The sequence below is a fragment of the Camelus ferus genome, chromosome 2, assembly GCF_009834535.1.
Source record: "Camelus ferus isolate YT-003-E chromosome 2, BCGSAC_Cfer_1.0, whole genome shotgun sequence".
In the NCBI taxonomy this organism is placed as follows: domain Eukaryota; kingdom Metazoa; phylum Chordata; class Mammalia; order Artiodactyla; family Camelidae; genus Camelus; species Camelus ferus.
This window is the reverse complement of record NC_045697.1, coordinates 11,812,896-11,836,118: the sequence shown is the minus strand read 5'-3', so window position 1 is coordinate 11,836,118 and position 23,223 is coordinate 11,812,896. Positions and strand designations below refer to the sequence as shown.

At 45.4% G+C, this 23,223-nt stretch overlaps 2 protein-coding genes across 6 annotated transcripts in view; one reads left to right on the top strand and one right to left on the bottom strand.

Annotated features, from left to right (window-relative positions):
- Nucleotides 1-5,994: 5,994 nt before the first annotated feature.
- On the bottom strand, nt 5,995-14,622 carry CLRN2 (clarin 2). The gene is given in 4 exon segments (XM_006192841.3): nt 5,995-6,487; nt 7,999-8,080; nt 8,082-8,179; nt 14,090-14,622. Coding segments are annotated over 4 exon segments (699 nt in total). The 5' UTR covers nt 14,343-14,622; the 3' UTR covers nt 5,995-6,221.
- A 1,760-nt stretch (nt 14,623-16,382) lies between these two features.
- QDPR (quinoid dihydropteridine reductase) overlaps nt 16,383-23,223 on the top strand; it is a 93,712-nt gene continuing 86,871 nt past the window's right edge. For 2 of the 5 annotated variants that reach the window (XM_032494522.1, XM_032494527.1), the window contains exons 1-4: nt 16,386-16,552; nt 18,677-18,769; nt 19,746-19,842; nt 21,618-21,758. In XM_032494522.1, the coding sequence (XP_032350413.1) occupies nt 16,454-16,552; nt 18,677-18,769; nt 19,746-19,842; nt 21,618-21,758 (430 nt within the window). In that variant the 5' untranslated portion in view covers nt 16,386-16,453. Of the gene's footprint in view, nt 16,553-18,676; nt 18,770-19,745; nt 19,843-21,617; nt 21,759-23,223 lie in introns of all 5 variants that reach the window. The other 3 variants (XM_032494510.1, XM_032494516.1, XM_032494535.1) reach the window with 3 other exon arrangements.

The window sequence follows — 23,223 nt, the reverse complement described above, 5'->3', positions numbered from 1 at the left end:
ATCAAATGAAATATTTGTGTCTCGTGTTCCTGGTGTGTAAACTGCCCAGACAATGTCCTATTCATCTTTGTATCCTCAGGACCCAGCGCTGGACACACAGTAATTCTCCCCAAATATCTACTGCAAATAAAGTTAAAATAAGCAGGTCGATAGGAGGGCGGGGTGGGAGTGTCCAAATACATGTTTGGAAACAGTTTTAGTGAGAAGCGTTCGGTAATGGGGGTGGGGGAGGGGAGGTGAATGTGGAACTAGACCAGCTGTGAGTCGAGCATCGCTGAAGCTGGGTGACGGGGCTGCATCGTAGTGGTCTCTCTGCTTTTAAATGTTCCTGAAATTTGTCCTAAAAAAAAAAACAAAAAAAAAAACCCCACAAAACCCACCAAAAAAAGTTGCATTTGTTTATAAATGGGCATGAGAAAGAAAGCTTTTTTTGGGGGGGGTGTTTGTCACAATGGCCCTTAGTTGAGGAACAAAGGCAGTGACTTCCATCTCTTCTGGGGAGAAGCCCAGACAAGGGTGCCACTGGTGTGGCTGGTCAGCCCTTGAGGTGGTGTCACCGTTTCCCGAGAATAAAACCCTCATTTATCTGTCAGAGGGAAGAGCTGGGCAATAAAGTGGTGGTTGTCGGGGGCTCAGATTCTGTGAGCAGATCTGTCTGTGACAATGGCACGAGGGGAAGGTTACAGGGACTGGTGGGCTTGTCTGGAATTTTCCGCCGCAGGGGGGATGCCTGTGAGTTTCGATACTGATATATTCACCAGAAGTTACAAAGAAGACAATGTAGAAATTAAAAAAAACAGCTTTGATATTTTTATGTGAAGAATGGGGAATGAAAATAAGTACACAGTGTACAATTGGGGGCGCAATGAAGGCATACAAAAGTTACAGTGTTGGGACATTGTGCTACAACATGGATGAACCTTGACAACGTTAGGCAAAGTGAAAGAAAATGGTCCCCAAACCCACATATTGTATAGGTCCAGTTATATAACATGTCCAGAGTGGGCCAGTCCATATGACGGAAAGTGGATTAGTGGTTGTCTAGGACTGAGCTGGGAAGGTAATGGAGAATGGCTGCTAATGGGCCAGAGGTTTACTTTAGGGGTAATTAGATTTCTTTATTTGTATAGTTATTATTGTTTTTCAATGCAGGTACTGGAAATTGAACCCAGGACCTCATGCATGCTAACCACAAATTCTACCACCGAGCTATACCTTCCCTCTGGGTCAAACACTTTAAATGACTGAAATTTATGGTGTATAAACTAATTCTCAATCAAGCTGCTATAAAGTGTTGGGTGAAGATAAGAGGATTTAAAAAAAATTGCTCATCACTTCATGATGTAACTCATTGCATTGTCTTTTCTATAAACAACACACCATTGATTGTCACTCAAAGTTAAAATCAGCAAGGATATATCACATCCACCAATGATAATACATTTTTCCTGAAAGAAAATCCCAGAGAATATGTTTCTGATAAATCCCAAAATTGAAGACTCTCAAAATTTAAGTTCAGTTAGCTTTTGACCAAGTGCTTGGCAACCAAGCACCTGATGACGTGGAGTGTGTTTGATTTTTCTAGCAGTTGCTGCAGTCTGCCAATGCCCTCTTCTCACTTCCCTCTGTTGCTTTGTTGAGGAAGAGGTTGGCAAGTGGAGTTCTGGTGCTGGTCAGTCCTCCAGGTGGGTGATCAGTGTCCTCATCCCAGTGGGAGTTCAGTTGTTCTCCCCAAATCACTGTGACAGCCCAGTTGTTGTTTTCATAGCTGTTTCCTTGAAGTTTTCTCCAATTGATTTGGAGCCATACTCTGTTTATATACAGTGTAGGAACAGTTACAAGAACTTTAGGTTCACAGTATTCTAACTTTACTGAATTCATTTATCAGCTCTAATAGTTTTTTGGTGACATCTTTAGAACTTTCTATATATATAATATCATGTCATCTGCAAACAGCTACAGTTTAACTTCTTCCTTCCAATTTGGATGACTTATTTCTTTTTCTTGTCTGATTGCTGTGGCTAGGGCTTCCAATACTATGTTGAATAAAAGGGTGAGAGTGGGTATTCATCTTGTTCCTAACTTATAGGAAATGCTGTCAGCATTTCACTGCTGAGTATGATGTTGGTTGTAGTATGATGTTGGCTTTGTCATATGTGGCCTAGGTTTCTAGTTCTTTACCTCAAAAACTGGTAATAAGAGTAATCATTCTCAGGGTTTGTTTGTTTGTTTTGAGGTTGAAGAAGATAATGTGTGTGGAGTACTTAGCACAAAGCCTGGCATGAGGCAATGCTCAGTAAGGACTGGAGCTTATTCATGTCAAATTGTGACTCTGTTTGTTCACTAGTTGTTGACCTTGCAGTAGAACAGAAAGTGAGATCATTTGAGCAAGGGAGAGCACAAGGCCTAATTTAATTGGTAAGAGTTGCATGTGTGTCATAGTTACATGGGTGTCTTATAAAGCTGTACTCTTAGTTTAACAACCACAACTAAAAGGAGAAGGATGAGGCGGAAGATGAGAATGATGAGGAGGAAGGAGGAGAAGAGGGAGATAGAGGAAGAAGATGAGAGATCTTTCATGCATAAAAATTAATCTAAAATGGGCACAGGAGTAGGGAGGGTATATTTCAAATGGTAGAGCATACACTTAGCATGCACTAGGTCTTGGGTTCAATCCCCAGTCCGTCCATTAAAAAAAACTCAAAACTAATAATAAATACATAGACCTAGTGACCTCCCCTGACAAAAGAAAAATAATAAATAAAATGGGCACAGGGACCTCTCTGAGTGGCTATGTCCCTCTCCAGCCCTGAAGCTGCTGTTCACTTTTGTGATTCCCTGTGTCTTGCCTAGTCTCCTTCTACCAATCTAAGATTTCCAAAGATATACTCGGCATAATATGTAAGTATTTGAACTTCACGTAGGTGATATAAGTGAGCACTCCACTCCAAGCAAAAATTTTCTAAATTGTGGTACCAATTAGACACTCACAGCTCATTCTGGTGATTTTGAGAAACAGAGACTTAATTAGTGTGTGTCTATGTTTACTCTTTCTGCTTCTTTATTTTACCTCTTATTTATTAAAATTTTCAAACATGAGGAAAAATAGAGTAGTGTAATGAATACCCATTATCTAAATTTAACAGTTGTTAATATTTTGCAGAGACTTGATTTTTTAAATCAAATTAATTTCATGTTTAGACTTGGTCATATTAGCAGTAGGGAATCTCTTAAGTCGGCGATTTGGAGCGGGGAATAAGGACCTAGGAATCACCTTAGTTACTTCATGTGTGTGAATGGGGAGGCATCCCCAGGACCTCTGGGGCAGGATGCAGTGTTGACACCACGTGGGGCTCCCAGGCTGCCAAAGCAGGTGGGAGGCTTCGCAGCAGAGCCTGGATGTGGACCAGACAGGAGACCCGGAGGGAGGACTTGGTGGTCACTCAGGCGTCTGCAGCCGGTAGGATCCAAGACGAGGACAAGTCTTCTAGGCAGCGAATGGGCTCTGACCAGTTGAAAAAACATTTCATAAATTATTGCACCCTCAGGCTGCCCTGGGAAGGCTGGCAGGGCAAGCCTCAGCCAGGGGGCAGGAGCCCAGTGAGCCCTGCCAGTGTACCCCCAGAACCATCAGGAGACAAGGGGATGCTCCCCAGAGATCAGGAGTATGTGTGCACGTGCCTCCTTCTCCCTTAACCCCAGAACCTTTGGGACAGAAGGGTTATCTGAGGAGCCAGCCGTTTTATCCCAGAGAGTCTGGGCACTTTATCCAAGTATAAACAGTCAGACTGGGTTAAATTCAAACTGGATTGGGCATTTATTATTATTTTTTTCCTTACTCATAAAATGACCAGATTAACTATAACCAAAATACACCCATAAAATGTATTCTCTACCTTTGAGTGTATCGTGACCCAGATATTTATTCTCCCCCCTTCCCACTCCTCCCCTCACCTGTAACAAACTCACAAAATTTCACGTAGGAATCTCTTCTGTAGTAGCCCTGAGAGATGTCTTCCAGACTGAACCTGACTGTCTCCAGCACCCAGCTGCTTGGAGAATGAAATCTCTGGAGGGCAGGAATTTTTGTCTGTTCACTGCTCTACTACCAGAAGTTTCAATACTTGTAGAATGAATGAATTAATGTTCCAAGACCCTCAGATGTTTGTCATATAAACTGTTGCCAGAGTCTTCTGTTTATGTTATTGATTTTAAAAAATCCCCATCAGCAGGGCTTTATGTTCAACTTGATGGAACACTGACATTTCCACTTGTTTTCAAGGCAGCATTGCAGTCTGTCCCTATCTTTGGGATCTATCTCTTACCACGTCAACGATCCCTTCCAGCCATGTGCCACCTGCATATTTGATGAGTGATGTCAGTCTGCGAAATAGGACTGCAGCTGTGTCTGGGTGGCGCGGGGAGGGGGAGCCCTGGAAGGCACAGAGGAGCACAGCAGGGAAGCACTCGGGGTTAGAACAGAACGGAAGCGATGCCATGGAAACTTTCTGAAGCTCAGTGTTAAGGAAAGAGAGAGTGAGTCCAAATCAGGTATCATTTCAGATGAAGCTAATTTGGGGGGATTAGATAACTTTTACTTGGCATGAGGATGGGAGAGCTGGGGAAGGATTCGCCCCAGCTGGCATCGTGGGAAAATGAATTAATAATGAGTTGTGTACCCAGATGAGTGAGTGTTCTCTAAAGAAATAGAAGCAAGAGGATGTGTGTGTGTGTGTGTACGCATGCACGCATGAGAAAGAGATTTATCATGCAGAATTGGCTCACATGATTGTAAAGACTGGCAAATCCAAAATCTGCAGGGTAGCTAGGCTGGCAGTCTGGAGATCTGGGGAAGAGCTGCAGTTTGAGTCTGGTGGCAGTTTGCTGGCAGAATTCCCTCTCCCTGGGGGAGGGCAGTCCTTTTCTTAAAGCCTTCCACTGATTGGATGAGACCCTCCCACATTATGGAGGGCAATCTGCTTTGCTTAATGTCTACTGATTAACCCCATCCAAAAAATCCCTTCACAGAAACATCTAAAATAATACTTGACCAATATGAGGGTACCGTGGCCTAGCCAAGCTGACACAAAAAATTAACCACCAGAGAACCACTTAGCAAAAATCGAACACAGAACAGCTGGGTTCATCTGACAGCTGAATTAGAGCAATGTTCTAACCCCACTGGCAATTCACATACTACCCAGCCCTCTTTGTAGTTTCCTGCCTTGCGTCTCTGCTTCATTACTGACTCATCCTGGAATGCTCTTTTCCAACCTTGCTTCCCTCACCACTGGAAAAATTCTCCTCATCTTTCAAAGCTCAGATCAAGTGTCAACTCTGTGATACTATCTTTAATACCACATCCCATCCTGAAGAACTGATTCCTTTGTGGGTCTTTTCTGCATGTCCTGTTATAACACTGATCACATGGCCTTGCAATGGCTTGTACGTCAAACGTCAGATTAGCAAAGTGGTTAAAAGTGTAAACTCTGGCTCTAGACTTCCTCCATTTAATTCCTGACCTGGGCAAGTTACCCAATCTCTTTATGCCTTAGCTTCTTCATCTGTGAAATGGGACTATATCGACAATCTGAGTTTATAGTGAGGACTCGATGACTTACTACATGTAAAACTTTTAAAACTGCATGTAGTAACCACTCAGAAAAATGGGACTTATTTTCATTCTTAGTGTTACGGTTGCTATCTGATTCCTGTGTCATGTGGAAAGACTAGGTGTTTCTGGAGGCCAGGGACGTTATCCTACTCCTCTGTGCATCCCCCCTAATATTGTGTAGACGATACCAATGGGCTCTAGACATTTCCTGGAGTGTATAGTACCTTATATGTGTGGGGACCTCTATAATATATGAAGGCTGGCAACATTATCACTCATTCAAACCTCATTGTGAGGTCATTAATATCCCCATTTTACAGATGGAGAAACTGAGAAGTAGACATGAATTGAATTGTCCAATGTCACACAAGGCAGGCAAGTGGCAGACTAACTCCAAGGTCAGTGAGAGAGAAGTGCAGGGATGCCAGGAGTTTGGAGTTTCTTTTCTGGCCCAGGGACCACCTTTTCCTCCTTCCACTTCCTTTTTACTGCCAAGAACATAGACGTTCTGGACTGTGATGCCTGCAAAATAAAAAAGAAAAAAAAAAAAAAAAGAAAGAAAAAGAGGTCTCCTTTCACAGTACAGAACTGAGTTAGGAGAAGGCTATTAATACAAGATATCCTCGGCCGTGACCGTGGCCTCTTCTATTTTGGTCTTAATCTCCGGGAGGGGAATTTGACTGATGGCCACCACCACCAAGTTAGTGGCGTGGGCCGAGGCGCTGGCCACGCAGATCCAGAACGACTCTTCGTACTGTTCCTCCACCACCACGAAGTGAAAGAACTTCTCCTGAAAGTTGGCGATTCGCTCGGTCAGGTCGTGAAATTTCACCGCAGCCATGAAGCTGGCGAGGGCCAGAGCCACCACTCCGCCTGAAACACAAAAAGGATGCCCTCGTTCACAGCTCCTTTTTACAATTTGATGACTAGACGTGAGGGGGCATGTCTGTGGCACAGGCCACCAACTTGCTTGGGGTTTAAAACATTCTTAGGGCGACACAAATTTTCATTTGCTTTTAAAAGCAGCAGATAATCCAGTGTGAGGGGTGAGAGGTGTTGGGAGACACAGGATAAGCTTCGCATCACATTGACTTTGACTCTAGACCCCTCTGATTTTTCCCTGACCCAGTGAAGGTGTGCACATGTCTCTAAACTTTTCAGCATTTGTATGTAGACCCTGAGGACTGTGTGGGAAGATGTTAGAACGTCCTACTGGGTGGACTAGGGGGTTAACAGAGAGTTAGACTATTCTCTCCTCTTTGTCCTCTTTCCAAGCTTAAGGATAAGGAGGGTGAAGTGGAGGAGGAAAGGGAAGTAGAGAGAGGAAATTGGAAAGATTTCAAACCTCACATGCTTCCCTACCTGTGGCTTCAGACTTTGACCTTCTGGGTTCCCTCTGTTTCTCTTTCTCTCTTCATCTCTCTCTCCCTTTCTCTCTACTTTTCTACTGCCTTGATTTTAATTAATATTTAAAAACACATTTATTATGCCATTACATAATAAAATATTATGCCATGCATGATAAAACAACATTACCTATTTTTATACTTCATGGTCATCCTGTATAAGGTAAAGGTAGTGAGGGGTTTTGGCCATAAGGATGCCTTGAACTTGGGACCTTGGTTTCCTGAAATCATTCTTGGGATTTTGTTACTTTCATTACAGGTGATTTTTTTCAGTGCATAACTAAATGTGAATGAATTTCTGCATATCAGTATATTCTCCCAAATCAACGCACACACACACACACACACACACACACTCACACATACATGTTTTGTCTTGGAAAATAGGTCACGATGGTCATAAATGCCACCATAGATTAATGAAAAGACAAAAAAAATTTAGACTCAATTATACATGGGTTGGAATTCCACCTCTGAAACTTATTGCTGTGTGACTTTTGGTGCATCTTTTAACTTCTCTGAGCCTCAGGCTCTTCATCTGTAAATATGGTAATAATACCACCATACAGGGAGGCTGTGAGGTTTGTAGGAAATAAGGCATGAAAACCCCCAGGTCCCTTCTTTTCTGTCGTTGGTGAGGTTCCTCCAGCCTCACAGCAGCAGCCCTGCCTCCTCACTCCTTCTACAGCCCCTGCCTCTCCATCCCCAGCTCTGTCTTCTCTCTTCTCTCATCACCCCCTCTTTGCTGCTCCAAGTCCTCAGCCACTCAGGTATGCTGACAATTTGGTTCTTATGTTGACAGAGATGCTGCAACTTTTGGTGAAAAGGACATTCATGTCTATTAAGAAGGTAAGAGACCCAAGGAAGTGAAGGTTTGGGGGGGGCATTTTACTTCCTTCACACCTTCTGCCCCTCTGCTTGGAACTCAGCCCCGTGATGGCATGGACAGGAGTCTCTCTCCCCTGGGACCTTCCTCACCTGCAAGGACATTCCACAGGCAGATGCCCCCGGGGCCGTTGACTGCTCGGTACGGAACCTGGACCATGTTGAGAATGGCGTAAGCCCATGCTGACCAGCGCCAGCGCCAGGGCCAGGGAGAGGAGCAGCAGGATGGTCATGTGCAGGCCCGCGCTGAGCTCCTTCAGCAGGTGCGGGAAGACTGTGGAGAGAAGACACAGCCAACACGTCAGGGTCAGAGCTCGGCTCGAGTCCATACGGCCAAGCTTGCTCACCATGAAGGTCTTAGTAGAGGGGAGTGAGGTCAAGTGCTGGGCTTTCAAAAAGCAGAAGACTTCCTGAGATGAATTCATAGCTTCAGATTTGCCGCTTGTTCCTTGGCCAACACTTCTCTTTCTTGGGGTGGAGGCAAAATCAAAATGTGCCCCAGCTGGGCATTTAAGTTGCACTGACCTCGCATGTCTGGGGTCTGGTGTGAGCTGACCCACACGGGCCCCAGATGGTGTCTCTTTAGCAAAGGAGGCTGGCAAGAGAATCCGTCTGAGAAGGCAGATCACAAAGCTTTAATCTGGGTCAGAGTAGCCTTCATTAAATCAGGGAGGCAGAAGCAGTCTCAGGTGTTACTTGAAGAGTGAAAGGTGTAGCAAAGGGAAGCCTAGATCAGGCACCCAAAGTTCGGGGTTCAAATCCCAGCTTTGCTGACTTGCCACAATTTAAAATAGGATTTTCTAAACCCTCCTTCTCCTACACATCTGACAATGCTGAAGGGGACAAGTGAAGTGCATAAGAATAATCCTGCTAGGACAGGGTCCTGTCGTGAAGCCAGGAGCATCACCTTGGAGTCCTCATAATGACTCAGTGAGCCAGACATCAATTACCCCTGTATGATGGGCATTTAGTTCTCATGTTGCACAGAGCACTTTATTAGAATATTAATTTGCCATATTAATGTGGCAGGATAATTTAGTGAAATATTAACTTGGGTTTGTTTTTCTCTGTGTTTGCCACCAAGTACTAGCTGTGAAGATTCAATGATATACCGTAGTGGAGTCTTTAAATATTGTCTAAGAGTCAGTTCTCAAAAATGGCGGCCGTGGTTGTTGTGGTGGTTTTTACTCTCTGAATTGGGAAAAGTCATGTGCCTTCTCAGGCCTCAGTTTCCTCATCAGTGTAATGGGGATAGCAACAGCTGTACATGAGTTGAGTGTAATCAACATTTACCGAGCACAGTTATGGGCCAAGCCCTCTACATCTGTCATCTCATCCAATCCTTATGACAGGGATACGAAGTAGATTTTATTAAACCCCTTTCCCCACAGGCTTGGAGACATTTAGTCCCTTGTGTTTGGGCAAGGGCACCCTGAACTCTGTCTAGGACCGTAGTCCTATATACCACACGGTATACAGAGTTCAGAGTCACTGATTTCAGTTGCTATAAATGAATGATTTAAAATGACGAAACTTAAAGAACTTCTGGGCATACCCCTTTCTCTGTAACTACTCTAAGGGTTCTACTGAACACCTCCTGGTCAAATCTGGATCCATCTTGTGAACTTCAACCTCCCTGATTCATTACTTGATATCACTGACCAGCCTGTGTTTGCCCCAACTTGGGAACCAGGACTCGAAGCTTTCCTGGTTCCACTCGCTCCCTGACCCCGTTCCCCTCTGGCTCCTTTGCTGGCTCACCTGCCCACCTTTATTCATAGAAGGCTGGTGTCTCCCAAGCCTGAGAGCAAGAACGTTTGTCCTTCTCCCTTTAAAATATCCTTTCCACTGAGAAGTTTCCAGACATTCCATGGAAACATCGGCAGTTCTGATCTAACTTTCTTTCCAGTACTGTGTTTCCATGTCTATTTATCTCCACATGTCTATCTCATCCGCTTCAGAAACTTTACCCTGAAAACTGAACTCCTTCCCAAGGGATTTGTCTCTGCAGGACTTCTCTCTTTAATTTCGTTCCCTTATAGCTCAGTGTCCTTTAGATTTTTTTTTTTTTGTTGTTGTTGTTGCAAACTCTCAGCTCCTTTTCATTCCAAACATGGTAGCTTACGCTTGATTACCTAATTTTTTCATTATCCCCATTCTTGCCCGTGCAATCCTTAGGACACATAACCAGCATAATGATCCTCACCAAACACTTAAAATAGAAAATCATCACCTATGTGATTGGCAAAGATGAAAAGGTTTGCTAACACATTGTGCTGATGACGGTGTAGGGAAGGAGCTGCTGTCAAACCTTGTAGGGATGTTAATTTATACAGGCTAATTCATAGAGGGGAATTAGGTAACACCTATCAAAGCAATTTCACTACTAGGAAAAGCACGCCCATGTGTGCTCAAAGCTGTATATAATGTGTTAAAAAAAAAAAGCTGTATATAATGGATATTGATTACAGTAGTAAAAGATTGGAGAAAACCCAAAATATGAATCAATAGGAGATTGATTTAATGAATTAAAGCACAATCACACAATGCAAATTTTAAAAATAATTAATTGTATCCACATAATGATGTGAACTCATATCCAGATTTGATTTAATAAAAAATTGAGAAGTAATCAGATTACGATGATGGGGGAGCAGGAATTCGGGGCATAAGGAGTGCTGTGGAGAGGGGTGGGTCAACAGTGAGTGACAGAAGCAGGTATATCCTGATTCCAGCTTGGGGGGGGGGACTCTGATACACCCCATAGCTGCTTCACACAGGTTGTGTGGGGCTGAGGAGCTGTAAATCTAGAGGTAGAGAGACTACTTCCGGTGCTAGAGAATATTAGAACAGCTGCAGTGTCCCTGAGCAGAAGAAGTGGAACCAAACGTGGGAGGACACTTGCCTCAGCTCCTGGTGAAAGTTTTAAGAATCACACCAAAGGCATTGTGAATAGATGTTCATATACTCTCTTCTGGGACAACCCCCCCGGGCAGCCAGGAACAAAACTGTTTTGAATATTATTGTCCTCAGAACTGAAATTACAACGTCCTCATACAGTTCTGATGCTTCAGAGAGCAGAGTACAGATGGACCCAGGGTGCTGTCTCCTGTGGGCATCCCTCTGTGAAGGAAGAGGGAGGAAGGAAAGGGACATGTAGAGAGTCCCTCCAGTGGGGCAAACAGAAAGTGTTCATTTGCTTATGGCTTCCAGTGAGAGGCGGTTCACCCTCCTGTGCGCTGGGATGCCCAGGTTTAATCAGCACCGCAGTGGAAGGGCGCAGTCTTGCCCAGCCCTCCTGCAAAGCCCGTCTCTGCTTTGCTGCTTCTCCAGAGACAGCAATTGTGCTTGGTGACTTCCTGAATTCTACCAGGTCCCCTGTCTGCCACCCCACACCCTCTGTTATGGTTGCATTCTGTTCTTTCCTCAAAAAAATAGGTTGAAGTCCTAACCACCCCAGCACCTTATGGCCTTATTTGGAAGTAGGATCTTTACAGAAGTAATCGAGTTTAAACGAGGTCACCAGGGTGGGCTCTAATCCAGTAAGACCAGTGGCCTTATACGAAGGGGAAATCTGGACACAGAGACAGATGCACAGAGAGAAGATGGTGTGGAGAGATGTGGGGAGAACTGCCGCGTGTGGATTGGAGTTCCGCTACCACAAGCCAAGTGATGTCTGGGGCTACCGGAAGCTGGAAGAGGCAAGGAAGGCTCCCTCTAGAGGTTTCAGACGGAGCACGGCCCTGTCGACAACCTGATTTCAGATTTCTAACCTCCAGAACTGTGAGAGAATCCGTTTCTGTGTCTGAGACACCGAGTTCATGGGACTTTGTTATGGCAGCCCTAGGGACCTAACACTCCCTCCCAGTTGTTTGGGTGGCCCGTCGGTCATTTCAGACAGGAGCTGTCCACCCTGCCGCCTCCCACACTGGAGAGTCCACCTTCATCCACCACCTTCCCAACACCCTCGGCTGAATTCCAGGAGAACGGTGAGGACTACTAGGGTGACACTACCCCTTGGGAAGGTTGCCAGTCTCAGATTCCCAAAGGAATGATACACAGTGGAAAGGCAGGACCTTTGGGGTTGGCTGTCCTGGGTTGGGGCCTGGCTCCAGCACTCACAGCTCTGAGACCTTGAGCAAGTTGTTTAACCTCTCTGAGCCTCATTAGTATAGCACAGGTCACAAGTCTGGCATCTTGCATACGACCATTCAGTACAAAAGAGTTTAAAAGTTCTTTATCATTGTTCATTCAACCAATGTTTCTGACCACCTACTGTGGGCCAGGCACTGTTCTAGGGGCTTGGGATCAACCAATGGATGAGATCCTTGTCCTAATGACACTACACACTAAAGAGGTGGAGACAGATAATAAATAATAAGCATAACAGATAAATAATCTAGTATGTAAGAAGGTGGTTATGACGGTCATGTGATATAGCATACTACATAATTGTATGGGCTATTTTCATTATATTCCCTGGGCACTGTCTTGCTTATTCAAGTCTTTGGAACATCGCTGCTGTTGAATTTGTGGCTCCCTTGTTCAAGCGGTGGAACTTTTTTCATGAGGTTCGTTAATTTCAGTTATCCACAACTATTTAAAAAATTGTGCCCTTTCCCCCTAATTTTTCTTTTTGTGGGTGGTTTCAAAACAATCTCAGACTTCAGAAAAATTGCAAGAACGGTACAAAGAAAAAAAAAATTCTTTCTTTCCTAAACCCTTGAGGGAAAATTGCCTCTTCATCCCTGAGTACTTCAGGGTCTGTGTCCTCAAAAAGGATATTATCTCTCAAAACCACAATACAACTATCGAAATCACTAGGTTAACACTAATGACCACTGTTTAATTCTGACACCTTGTTCAAATTCCACCAATTGTCCCAGTGGCGTCCTTTATAGCAAACAGACCCAGATCTGAACCAAGTACTGAATACAGTTGTCATTGTCCCCTTATAACATGTCCTTTTAAAAAATTTTTATATTTCCTTTCTTATTTCTTTGTTTATATTGTGTGTTTTCAGCTTTTTATGTTTTGTTTTTAACAGAGCTATTTTCCCAATATGCCTGGTCTAATTTAATTTCTGGGTAAATGTAAATATTCCCAGAGATTTATTTTTTTTGGCTGTACATAACAAATATATATATCCTTCATGTGTATAAATGATGCCAATTTATATAATTATATTTGTCAATGGTTCCTGCTTTCTGTCTCTATACGTTTAACAAGATACTCACCCTGACCAGGATTCTAAAAACTACAATTCTGAAATATAGAAGTCAAATAATGAATCAAATTCCTATCTCTCTGCATTTGTCGTATGTTGATTAAGATTTTGTAGGATGCTGTTCTCACAGTGATCGAATGGTATGATTCTAAGGCTTACAGAATATTGCCTTTTCTGTTTTGGTTTTTCCTTCCCAGAAGACCCTTCATAAGCTGGGCTTGGATTCCTTCCCTGTTTACAGTCAGAGCTGCTCTGACGTGACACTGGATGGCCGCTGGGTTGGTCTGCACACTCATGTTCGCAGATAGCAGCCCAGCGCCTTGCCCCAGGTCTCCCTGCCAGGAAACATCCGGGTTGGGCTTTGAACCCAGATAGACTGATTCCAGAGCCCAGACGCAGAACCCGTTTGCTTTCTCTCAGATGATGAAGCTTTTCTATAAACAGAAGTGGAAGATTCCTTTCAGCAGGCAGCCTACATTGGGGGCCAGACTGGCTGAGAATACGCATGTTGCGTGTGACCGGGGTCTAAAATCTGGCTCTGTTTCCTGGCCGAGTGACCCCAGGCAAGTTATTTCACCTCTCCAAGCCTCAGTGTAGTCCCCTGCAAAGTGGGAACAGTAACAATTTCTTCTTTATACATTTGTTATAAAGCGTAAGAGAGACACGCCATGAAAGGCACTTGGTGGAAGGTCTGACACAGGTGAGCACTCAATATTTTAATAGTGATTATTCACAGAGGTCAACTACAAATATACACCAATCCCATTTCTAGTGTTTCTGTAAGCATCTGCAGGGAAAAAAGGTCTCTTCTAGGTGCTGAACCCTGGCTTACTGTGGACTTCCTCGTTATGCCTTACACTGAAGCAGCACTTGAATTACACATTTAGACATAAGCATTCTTACGAATATTTAAAAATAAGTATTCTAAAGCAGCTTTCATGCCCCTAATATACTCACTTGTGAACTGGGACTGTCGGCCGCCGAGCCCACACTGCCGCACCTTACACCCGCGGAAGAGTCCATAGTAAATGTCCCCAATGAATTTGACCAGCTCTGGATCCGTGGCATTGACCAGGTCCACTCCAGTCTGACAAAGGATTTTCCCACTCAGCCAGTGGGGCACCGCCAAGGCAATGATGATCATTATGAAGGAGGAGAAGCTGAGTAAGGATGCCAGCCCATACCACATCTTTTTGAACCATCCAGGCATCCTAGGGGGTGCAGGTCATGCCCCAGGTGTCCGAGCAGTAGCGAGGGTCCTTGACATCTTCCGCACACTCAGCAATCCTCTGTTCCAAGGTCAGCACTTTCAAACATACCAGTTCAAGATTTCAGGTCCATCTCCTGGTCCTCCCTCAGTGCCTGCCTCCTCAGCCCATGTTTACTACAGCCACATCCGGAAGTCTCTACAGAGACGGTCTTCACCTGACTCAAGCGTAGAGGAGTGTGTTACTGAAGGATGTAACCCGATATCTTCCTCCAGACTAATGTTTCAGCTGACGGTTTAATTGTTCCGCGTTTCAAGTATTTACATAACCTTGGTGTGGACCTCTTAATGACAAGGAAGTTATTAGCAGGCAAAACCTGGTAGATCTGACTGTAAAGAGACACTAACCATTCTAAAAAAATGCGTACAGTAGAAGGAAAACAAAAATGGAATGATTAGCATTTGAATATCGCCAACAATGCACAGTATCAAATGTTGATCTCTTTGATGCATGTACAAGCATTTCTTTCTCTAAAATGTCACTGCTGTCAGAATCCCCAGCACTGTTATTAATACCATGAAGTGATCTGTGTTCTCAATTGAAATGTGTAAACAAGGCTTTATGATTCCTGAATTTATCATTAGGTGAGTCTGCTGTGGGTAAAATTGCAGCGTTAAACCTGAGGGGGTTTGGCACTGCTGGGGCAGCCTGGACCCCAGTGCTTACAACCCCCACCCCCCATCCCCTGCTGTCATGTCATCTGAAATGGGAAAGGAGAGTGCTTTTCTAATGTGTTAGCAAATAGTAATCACCCATCACCCTGCTGGGGTCTTTGTCTCTTCTAAGAGTGAAGATGTCTTTTTCTTTTAATTTACAGGCACACGGAATGAAATAGTCCCTAATTTCTATCTTATACTATGGCTTTAAAATTTTGAATTTTAGTCTGTTGCTGAATGTCAACTTTGTGTCCTGTGAGACTGTCATTGGCTCTGGGGGACAACGTGGAGCAGAAGTGGGAGAGTAAAATTCCTTATTTGGTCACAGAAGTTCAGAGGGAGTTCAGGAGGTGCGTTGTTAACCAACAGGAGTTCCAGGAGCCTCACTTGGAGAGCACAGAGGGGACAGAGGGACGTGGGGATGGAAATGTCAGTTTTCTTCCCTCTAATTGGGGTTTACTTCTGTGGTCTCTCCACAATGAAAATAAAGAGGAGTGTCTCCAAAGCTTGTGCAGCGGCGTACAAAGGCTTTTACCATATGCTTGCTTGTCCCTGACAGCAACCCTTTGTGGTTCACAGGAGATGCGATACCTCGGTCATCTCTCTCATGAGAAAATTGGGTGTCAGGGCTGGTCCTGAAGATCAGGTCCTTGAAATACAACAGCTGATCTTCATCACAATGACCTTGACTTAGCAAATGTTCTTCTGGTAATGAATGACAAAATCCATATAAAAGGCTTAGAAGAGTGCTCGGCACATTCGTAAGCGACCAATTACATTAGTTATTCCCACTGTAACATTAAGCTTGCGTTGAGAAGGCACGCCACGCGCAGTACCTCTGCATCTTACCTCTGCCCCCAATCCTGGACCTCTGTCAACTTTAAGTATCTTAGGAGTTAAGCAATTACTTTTAGAATTTGCTAAAAATACAAAATTCTATGGTAATCAACTGATTTTCAATCCCCCCAAGCTCCTCCGTGCAGAATGGAGGTTTGGTTAGGCTATTCTGCCTGTTGAAGACTTGGGTTCAAATTCCTACTCTTCTGGGCAATGGCCTGAGACTCTCATGTTTCCGTTTCCTAATCTGTCATAGGATTTGTTGTGCAAAGTAAAATGAAATAGCACTTAGAGATCACTTCTCTCAGTGCGTGGCATATGGGGGCACTAGAGGGTGTTGTCCTACCCCTGGGGTGGAGCTGCCGGGCGCGGGGCGCGGCGGTGCTCGCCGAATGTGGTCGCACGCTAGGCGGCAGCAGCGGGCTCGGCTGGGAGCGCGGCCCCAGCGCGGTCCCTCTTGGCGGGGTTGGTGGTCGGGGCGGGCCGGGGCGGGCCGGGGCGGGGCGCAGCGTTCGGGCTCGGGGTGTTCGGAGCCGCGGGAGCCGAGCCGGAGGAGCGGGATGGCGGCGGCAGCGGGCGAGGCGCGCCGGGTGCTGGTGTACGGCGGCAGGGGCGCTCTGGGCTCCCAATGCGTGCAGGCGTTCCGGGCCCGCAACTGGGTAACTCGGCGGGCTGAGGGCGGGCACCGTGGTGACTGGGGCGCAGAGGGTCTTCCGGTGCAGCCCCGGAGGGCAGTCTGGAAGGAAGCTGGGGGCCCCTGTGCACCCCCAGACATGGGTGCCTGCACGTGCACGCACAGGTCTACAAGTCTGTTCTGTCTCCAATTACTTGCGCACCCCGGGCCCTAGGTGCGGGGCCTTTGCTCTGCAGGAGGATGGCTGCTCCTTGGCCTCTACCGGGCCCGGAAAGTCGGGCATGACTCGGGAGAGAATTCCAGAAGGGGAGGAAGAGGAGCGGGGTTGAGGGGACGGGAAGAGATAATCAAAAGGCAGGATCTGGACTGACTTGGGTTCCTAGTCCTACGAACTTGAACTGACTGCTTAACGTCAGCAAACCTGTTTCCTCATTTGTGAAATGGGGATTAATGATAGTATTTACCCCTTATGGGAGTTGTGAGGATTAAGTGAGATAATTGGTGTTGTTGCGCTTAAATTGTAAATTACCTGCCTCGTGGTAAATGCTGTTTAAATGTTAGCTATTATTGATTATATATTTATATATACCCTGCTCCTTCAGCTGCTGTCGGGCCTGATACTTTGAAGCCTCAGCCCCGCAAATGCTGGTGGCTTCTTTGTTTTACAAAGGCTGTTTTGACTACTTTGCATAATCAGCCATCCGCTTCCTGAAGACGGCAAGTGGGTGGGAGCTGTTGCAGTACTGAGCCCTGACCCCAGCCGCCCTGCAAGGCCCAGCGCGTTCCCGGCGGAGACTCCGCCCGGTGTCTTCTCGCTGCAGGTGTCTGTTGCGCAGATACTCGGCTGCAGCTCTAGGGACCTTTCCTTGGGTGGGTGGGGGCGGTGGTTACTTAGTAGCAGGAGCAGCCTGAGCGAGAGTGCGCCGGGACCAGAGAGAAAGGGACCCAGGGTATTCCTCTCACTCACAATCGGATGTAGGAATGTTTCTGTGGGTTCTAAACACACCACCTTTCCCCCAGTTGTCTGCTCGGAACCCGAGGAAGACTGGATTTGGGGTGTCTTCCCAGGTCTGCAGAGGTGGATGGTGATGACAGTGGGAACAGTTAAGGACCGCTAGCCAAGGTCTAGGCACTGTGCTTTTACGTACCGGCACCCCTGTGTACTCTTGAGTTTCTCTTACTCTTTCCAGTACCTTTAATACAGCGCTCCCGAATCCCCGCGTTACAGATGCGAGGGCTGTGCCCCCCCCCCCTCGGTGGGGGCACTGTGGGTTCCTTTTGACCTGAGTGAACCTGACCAGCTGATTTACCTTTGACGCCCTGCATTCCTGGGAGCTCTGGGAGGGCGGGGATTGAACCTTTCCTTTGTCTCGGTATCCCCCATGGCTGTGCAGGGAAGTAGTGAGTGTTCTTCAAAGCCTGGTATCCTGCCTGGCACCTGTTTTTGTACAGTCCAAGAGCTAAGAATGACTTCCCATTTTTATTTATTTATTTATTTTTGTTTTGGGTGGAAAGTAATTAGGTTATTTATTTATTTAATGGAGGTACTGGGGATTGAACCCAACACCTCGTGCATACTAAGCACTCAGTCTACCACTGAGCTATACCCTCCCCCTGATTTCCTATTTTTAAATGGTTGAAAAGAAATCAAAAGAGGAGTAGCCATTTTGTGACATGTGAACATTGTATGACATTCATAATTCAGCGTCTGAAGTTTAATGGGCACACAGCCCTGCTCATTCGTTCAGCGCTGTCCGTGGCTGCTCTCTGGCTGCCATAGCAGAGGTGAGTGGTTGCAAGGGACCATATGGCCAGTAAAGCCTAAAATACTTACTCTCTAGCCCTTTATGGAAAAAGTTTTCAGACCCCTGGTGAGGGGGGATCTCACCAAGTGCAGAGTTTTGCTCTCAGATGTGAGAGTGGATGAGGAAGAGGTATTTGGAGGCAGAAGGGGCTGGCCTGGGGCTTAGTAAGGGGTGAAGCCGAATGCCCTGGAAGGAGTGTGAAGGTCGGTTGCTAGATCCTGTCTCTGGTGGGTTTTCCTGTAAGCCTCTTTCCTGTCTCCTCTGCCCCTATCTCTGGGCATGGATCTTTAAAGGAGTAACAACAGACTGTCCCTTGACCCAAGCTGTTTTCTGTTTTCCTCCAGTGGGTCGCCAGCATTGACCTGGTGGAGAATGAGGAAGCCAGTGCCAATGTCCTCGTTAAAATGACAGACTCGTTTACGGAGCAGGCTGACCAGGTAATTCCAGAGGAGGCCCCACTGTGCATGGGGTGGGGGACCCTGGGGAAAGCTTCCCATTGGCTGTGTGTCCTTCGTTTTTTTTCAGGTATTGTTTCTCTAATTATCGAAGACATTTGTGCTCATGGAGGGAAATTTAGAAAAAGTGAAAAGAAAAAAAAAAAAAAAGAAGATAAATAACCCATACTCCATGTCTAGTTAGTTAGCTCATTAGTTCACATTTTGGCCCATTTTCTTAGCTTTCCTATGCATACTGTATGTTATTAATTTTACAGATTGAGATAAATTTTTTTTAACATTTAACTTAAATACTTCAGATCACTGAAAAAACCCTCTGTGTCAACATGTAATTTTTCTTTATATGGATTGGTCACGATTTCTTTAGTTTGCTCTTACTGTACATTTAAGTTTTATACAGTTTTTCTTTCTTTCTTTTTTAACCATTATCAAGAATACGGTGGTGAACAGCTTTGTCTCCATTTTTGCTCTTTATTTAGGATACTTTTTTCTCTTTGGCTTTTTCTTTTGGATTTTCAGTTAATGGGATGTTTTTATTGGGGGGAGGGTAGAATTGATTATCTCTGATTATGATTCTGTGATTTGCAAAGAAAGTCCGGAAAGATACCAGAAGGTTAGCTGTAGGCAGTGAAGCTCTAGGTGATTTTTTTTTAACCTTTTCCTACTTTTCTTTACTCATTGTTCTATTCCAGGGATGCTTATGTCTCCACCCTTTAGAATGTTCAAAAGAAGACGAGATGGCTAGATTGCTTTATCAGAATCACACTGAAATGTAGTTGGGCTTCACTATCCAAAATGCTCATTATAGATTGGTCTTGCATCCGATTTTCAAAGTTAACTGCCTGGTACCATAAACTGACTGAAAAAGAGGGGAAAAATAAATAGAAGGGTCTGTAAAGATGTCAGCCTGTTCAGGTTTATCTGACAGTTTGTGTATCTTTCTGCCCCTTTGTGTCAGGTGACTGCTGACATCGGACAGCTCTTGGGTGCTGAGAAGGTGGATGCAATCCTTTGTGTGGCTGGAGGATGGGCTGGGGGCAGTGCCAAGTCCAAGTGTGAGTCCTTTTCTGAGTTAATCATTCATGTGCTCTGCTCTGTGTCCAGCTGCGTGGATTGGGTCTGTACTGTGTGCCAGGCCAGGTGGCTTCCCCCAGAGTCTTTCTCCCACAGTAGCTGTGAGGTAGGGATCAGCACCCCATTTTACCCATGAAGAAAAAGCTTCCTGTAGAGGGGGTGGGGGCAGAGGGTCCTTGAGATTGAAGTTTAAAGAAGAGACAGGATGAAATGTGCATTGTCCCCACCCCAGTCTGTTAGGGGTTATTACTGGGAGTTGGGGGATGTATATGGGATGGACAGATTATTCAAAAGATCAGAAGGACTCAGAATTGAGCTTTTGTTAAAGCTGAGTATATTTCCTATTTCTTATTATGAACATTTTCAAATATATAGCAAAGTTGAAAGAACGGTTCAGTGAACCCCCTTTACGCCCTCCATCCAGACTTAACACTTGTTCACACGGGCCATACTTCACTCACTTGCTTTCCTGCATGTGTGTCCCCTGTGTGTGTATTTCTTTGTTAATGATTTGAGAGTAATTTGACACCTCACTGTATTTCAACATGCATCTCTGAAGATTAAGCCGATCTCCTACATTATTGTAATACCATTCTCATGCCTAAGAAAATGAACAATAATTCTGGAAGATTAAGAATATCAGCCTGTATTCCAATCACCCCAATTTATTCCATATCTTTCATAGTTTTCCCTAGATTGAGTCTATTCAGGGTTTATATACTGCATTTTGGTGTTGTTTTTAGTCTTTGAATCTCGTCCCTGAGATTTCCTGTGAACTGGAATTTAGGGCTAGAGACTTGCTTCAATGTGGGTCCACCCATTTTTTTCCAGTTCTTCTTAGTGGGGATATGCAGTACCTAGGTTGAGACCTACTGGAGACCCCTCCTCCTGTTTCAGGAGGGCTTCCTCTCTGGGTCAGGGGAGCAGCTTCACTGGGTTCTGTGTCCCCTGTGAGGGAGGAAGGGGACAGGCGTTCAGCTGGGGATGTGATATCTGTTACCAGTTGTCCCTCCTCACGTCTGTGGCAAGGCCAGAGGGTTAAAACAAATGTGAAATGGTTGTTATTTCAGCTTTCTTTTAAAGAGTCTTTAAAACTGGCATTAAACCTTCAGCCGTAAAAAATGTAGTCTCCATAAAACCCCTCTTAATGAGCAGATGTCACTAGTCCCTCAGATTTTTATCACGGGTAAAACCTGACTTGGACATATAGGTTGTTGTTAAAGACCTGACGCCCTTTATGAAGGAGGCCAGCATTTGAATGGAAGCCAGGCCTGCATATCTGTCAATGGTCCTCATTTACAGGCTGACTTTTGACCAGTTTACAGGTGAGACTGGTGACCATGTGGCCTGGATTTGGACCTGTGTCTCTCTGACCACAAGCCCCAGGCTGTGTGTATTAGAGCTCATGGTAGAGACACACACACACACACACACAGACACACACACACACACCCCCCACACACACACCACAAACACCCCCCCCACACATCCCCCACACACACCACACACACACACCCCACACCCCCCCCCACACACACACCACACACACACACCCCACACACACACACACACAGACACACGCACGCACGCGCACACGCACGCACGCGCACACACACACACAGACACACGCACGCACGCACACACACACACACACACACTGGCCACGAGAGTCTCCTGGAGTGTCAGGCGCCATGAGTTGAGCCCGCCTTTCAGTTTCTTCCCTCCAGCTGCTAACCTCACATGTCTCTTCGCTCAGCTCTCTTTAAAAACTGTGACCTGATGTGGAAGCAGAGCATGTGGACGTCCACCATCTCCAGCCACCTGGCCACCAAGCACCTCAAGGAAGGAGGCCTCCTCACCTTGACCGGGGCCAAGGCCGCCCTGGACGGGACTCCTGGTAAGCCTTCATTTGCCCGTCCGTGAAATGGGGATGCCCACACTCGCTCGCCGGGGCTTCTGGGCACTTCTGTGAGATGAGGAATGTTACAGCCCTTTACCCGCTAAGGTGCTGGACAGCTGTGGGGGATTTTGCTTCCTTTTAGGCCTGACTCTTTTTAGGGGAAGAACTCCTGACCCTTTCATTTACACTGTCCTCGTGTTCACCGTGGTCATGACTGCTGGGATCTGGTTCCCCCTAATCTGGTTCATTTATCTGTGATCCGCCCAGGGAGTGAATGATGTCACGTAGATTTTAACTAGTTGATAAGCACGAATTATTCCCATCACGTTGTGTTCGTGTATCTCAAGGAAGTGGCTTGGCTGCTGGAAACAGTGTGTCAGCTGTAGAACCAGAGAGGCTGGGAGTGGATTCGTCACGCTAGCTGTGTGGCCTTGGACAAATTATTCTCTTTGACCAAATTTCTGCTGTAGCTTCCTGAATTGTAATATAGTGACAGTAACTTCTACCTTGAAGAGTAGCTGTAAGGCCTTAGAGGCGTTGATAGGTATCAGGTACCCAGCACATGGAAAGTCTAATTATATTCACTCTTTTCATTTCACATATATTCTTATTTAACCCTGGGCTAGATGTCATTATTATTTTTTTTCGTTTTATAGAGAAGGAAACTAGAACTTAGAGAAGTTATTTGGGTTATGCAATAAATAAGTTGTAAACTTACTTTAAATTGAAACCCTGATCATTTCCAAATTTCATGCTGTTTTCCATTACATCATGCGGAGATCCAAGTTCCCTTTGCATTTTTCACTCCCTGTGTTAGTTTGCTGGGGCTGCCATGACAAAGGACTGCAGCCTGGGTGGCATAAGCAACAGAAATGTATTTACTCAACAGTTCTGGAGGCTGGAAGTCTGCCGCTGGGGGCCAGGTCAGCAGATTTGGTTTCTCCTGAGGCCTCTCTTCTTGGCTTGTGGGTGGTCTTTACCGTGACTTCGCATGGTCTTCCCTCTGTGTGGGTCTGTGTCCTCATCTCCTCTTCTTATAAGGACACCAGTCATATTGGATCAGGTCCCACCCCTATGACCTTATTTTAACTTAATTACCTCTTAAAGATCCATCATCACTAACTATAGTCACATTCTGAGGGACGGGGGGTTGGAACTTCAACATCTGAATATGGGGGGACACAGTTCAACCGGTAACACTCCCTTTGGAATGGGGGTAAAGGAATTTAAGCAGGCGGTTGGGGAGTTAGCAGAGGGAGGCGGAAACTATTTTCTTCCACTACCTAAATTAAACTCTTCTTTAAAAAAAAAATAGTTCTTTTGGACCTCTTGAGTAAGTGGTGGAAACTTTGAGCACCTTTTCAATTTTAATGTAACCAGCTGAGCTGTAAGGCTCTTACAGATGAATAATTTCTTGCCATTCATTTTCTTACTGTGTTTCCCAGAGCATGTGATCTTACAA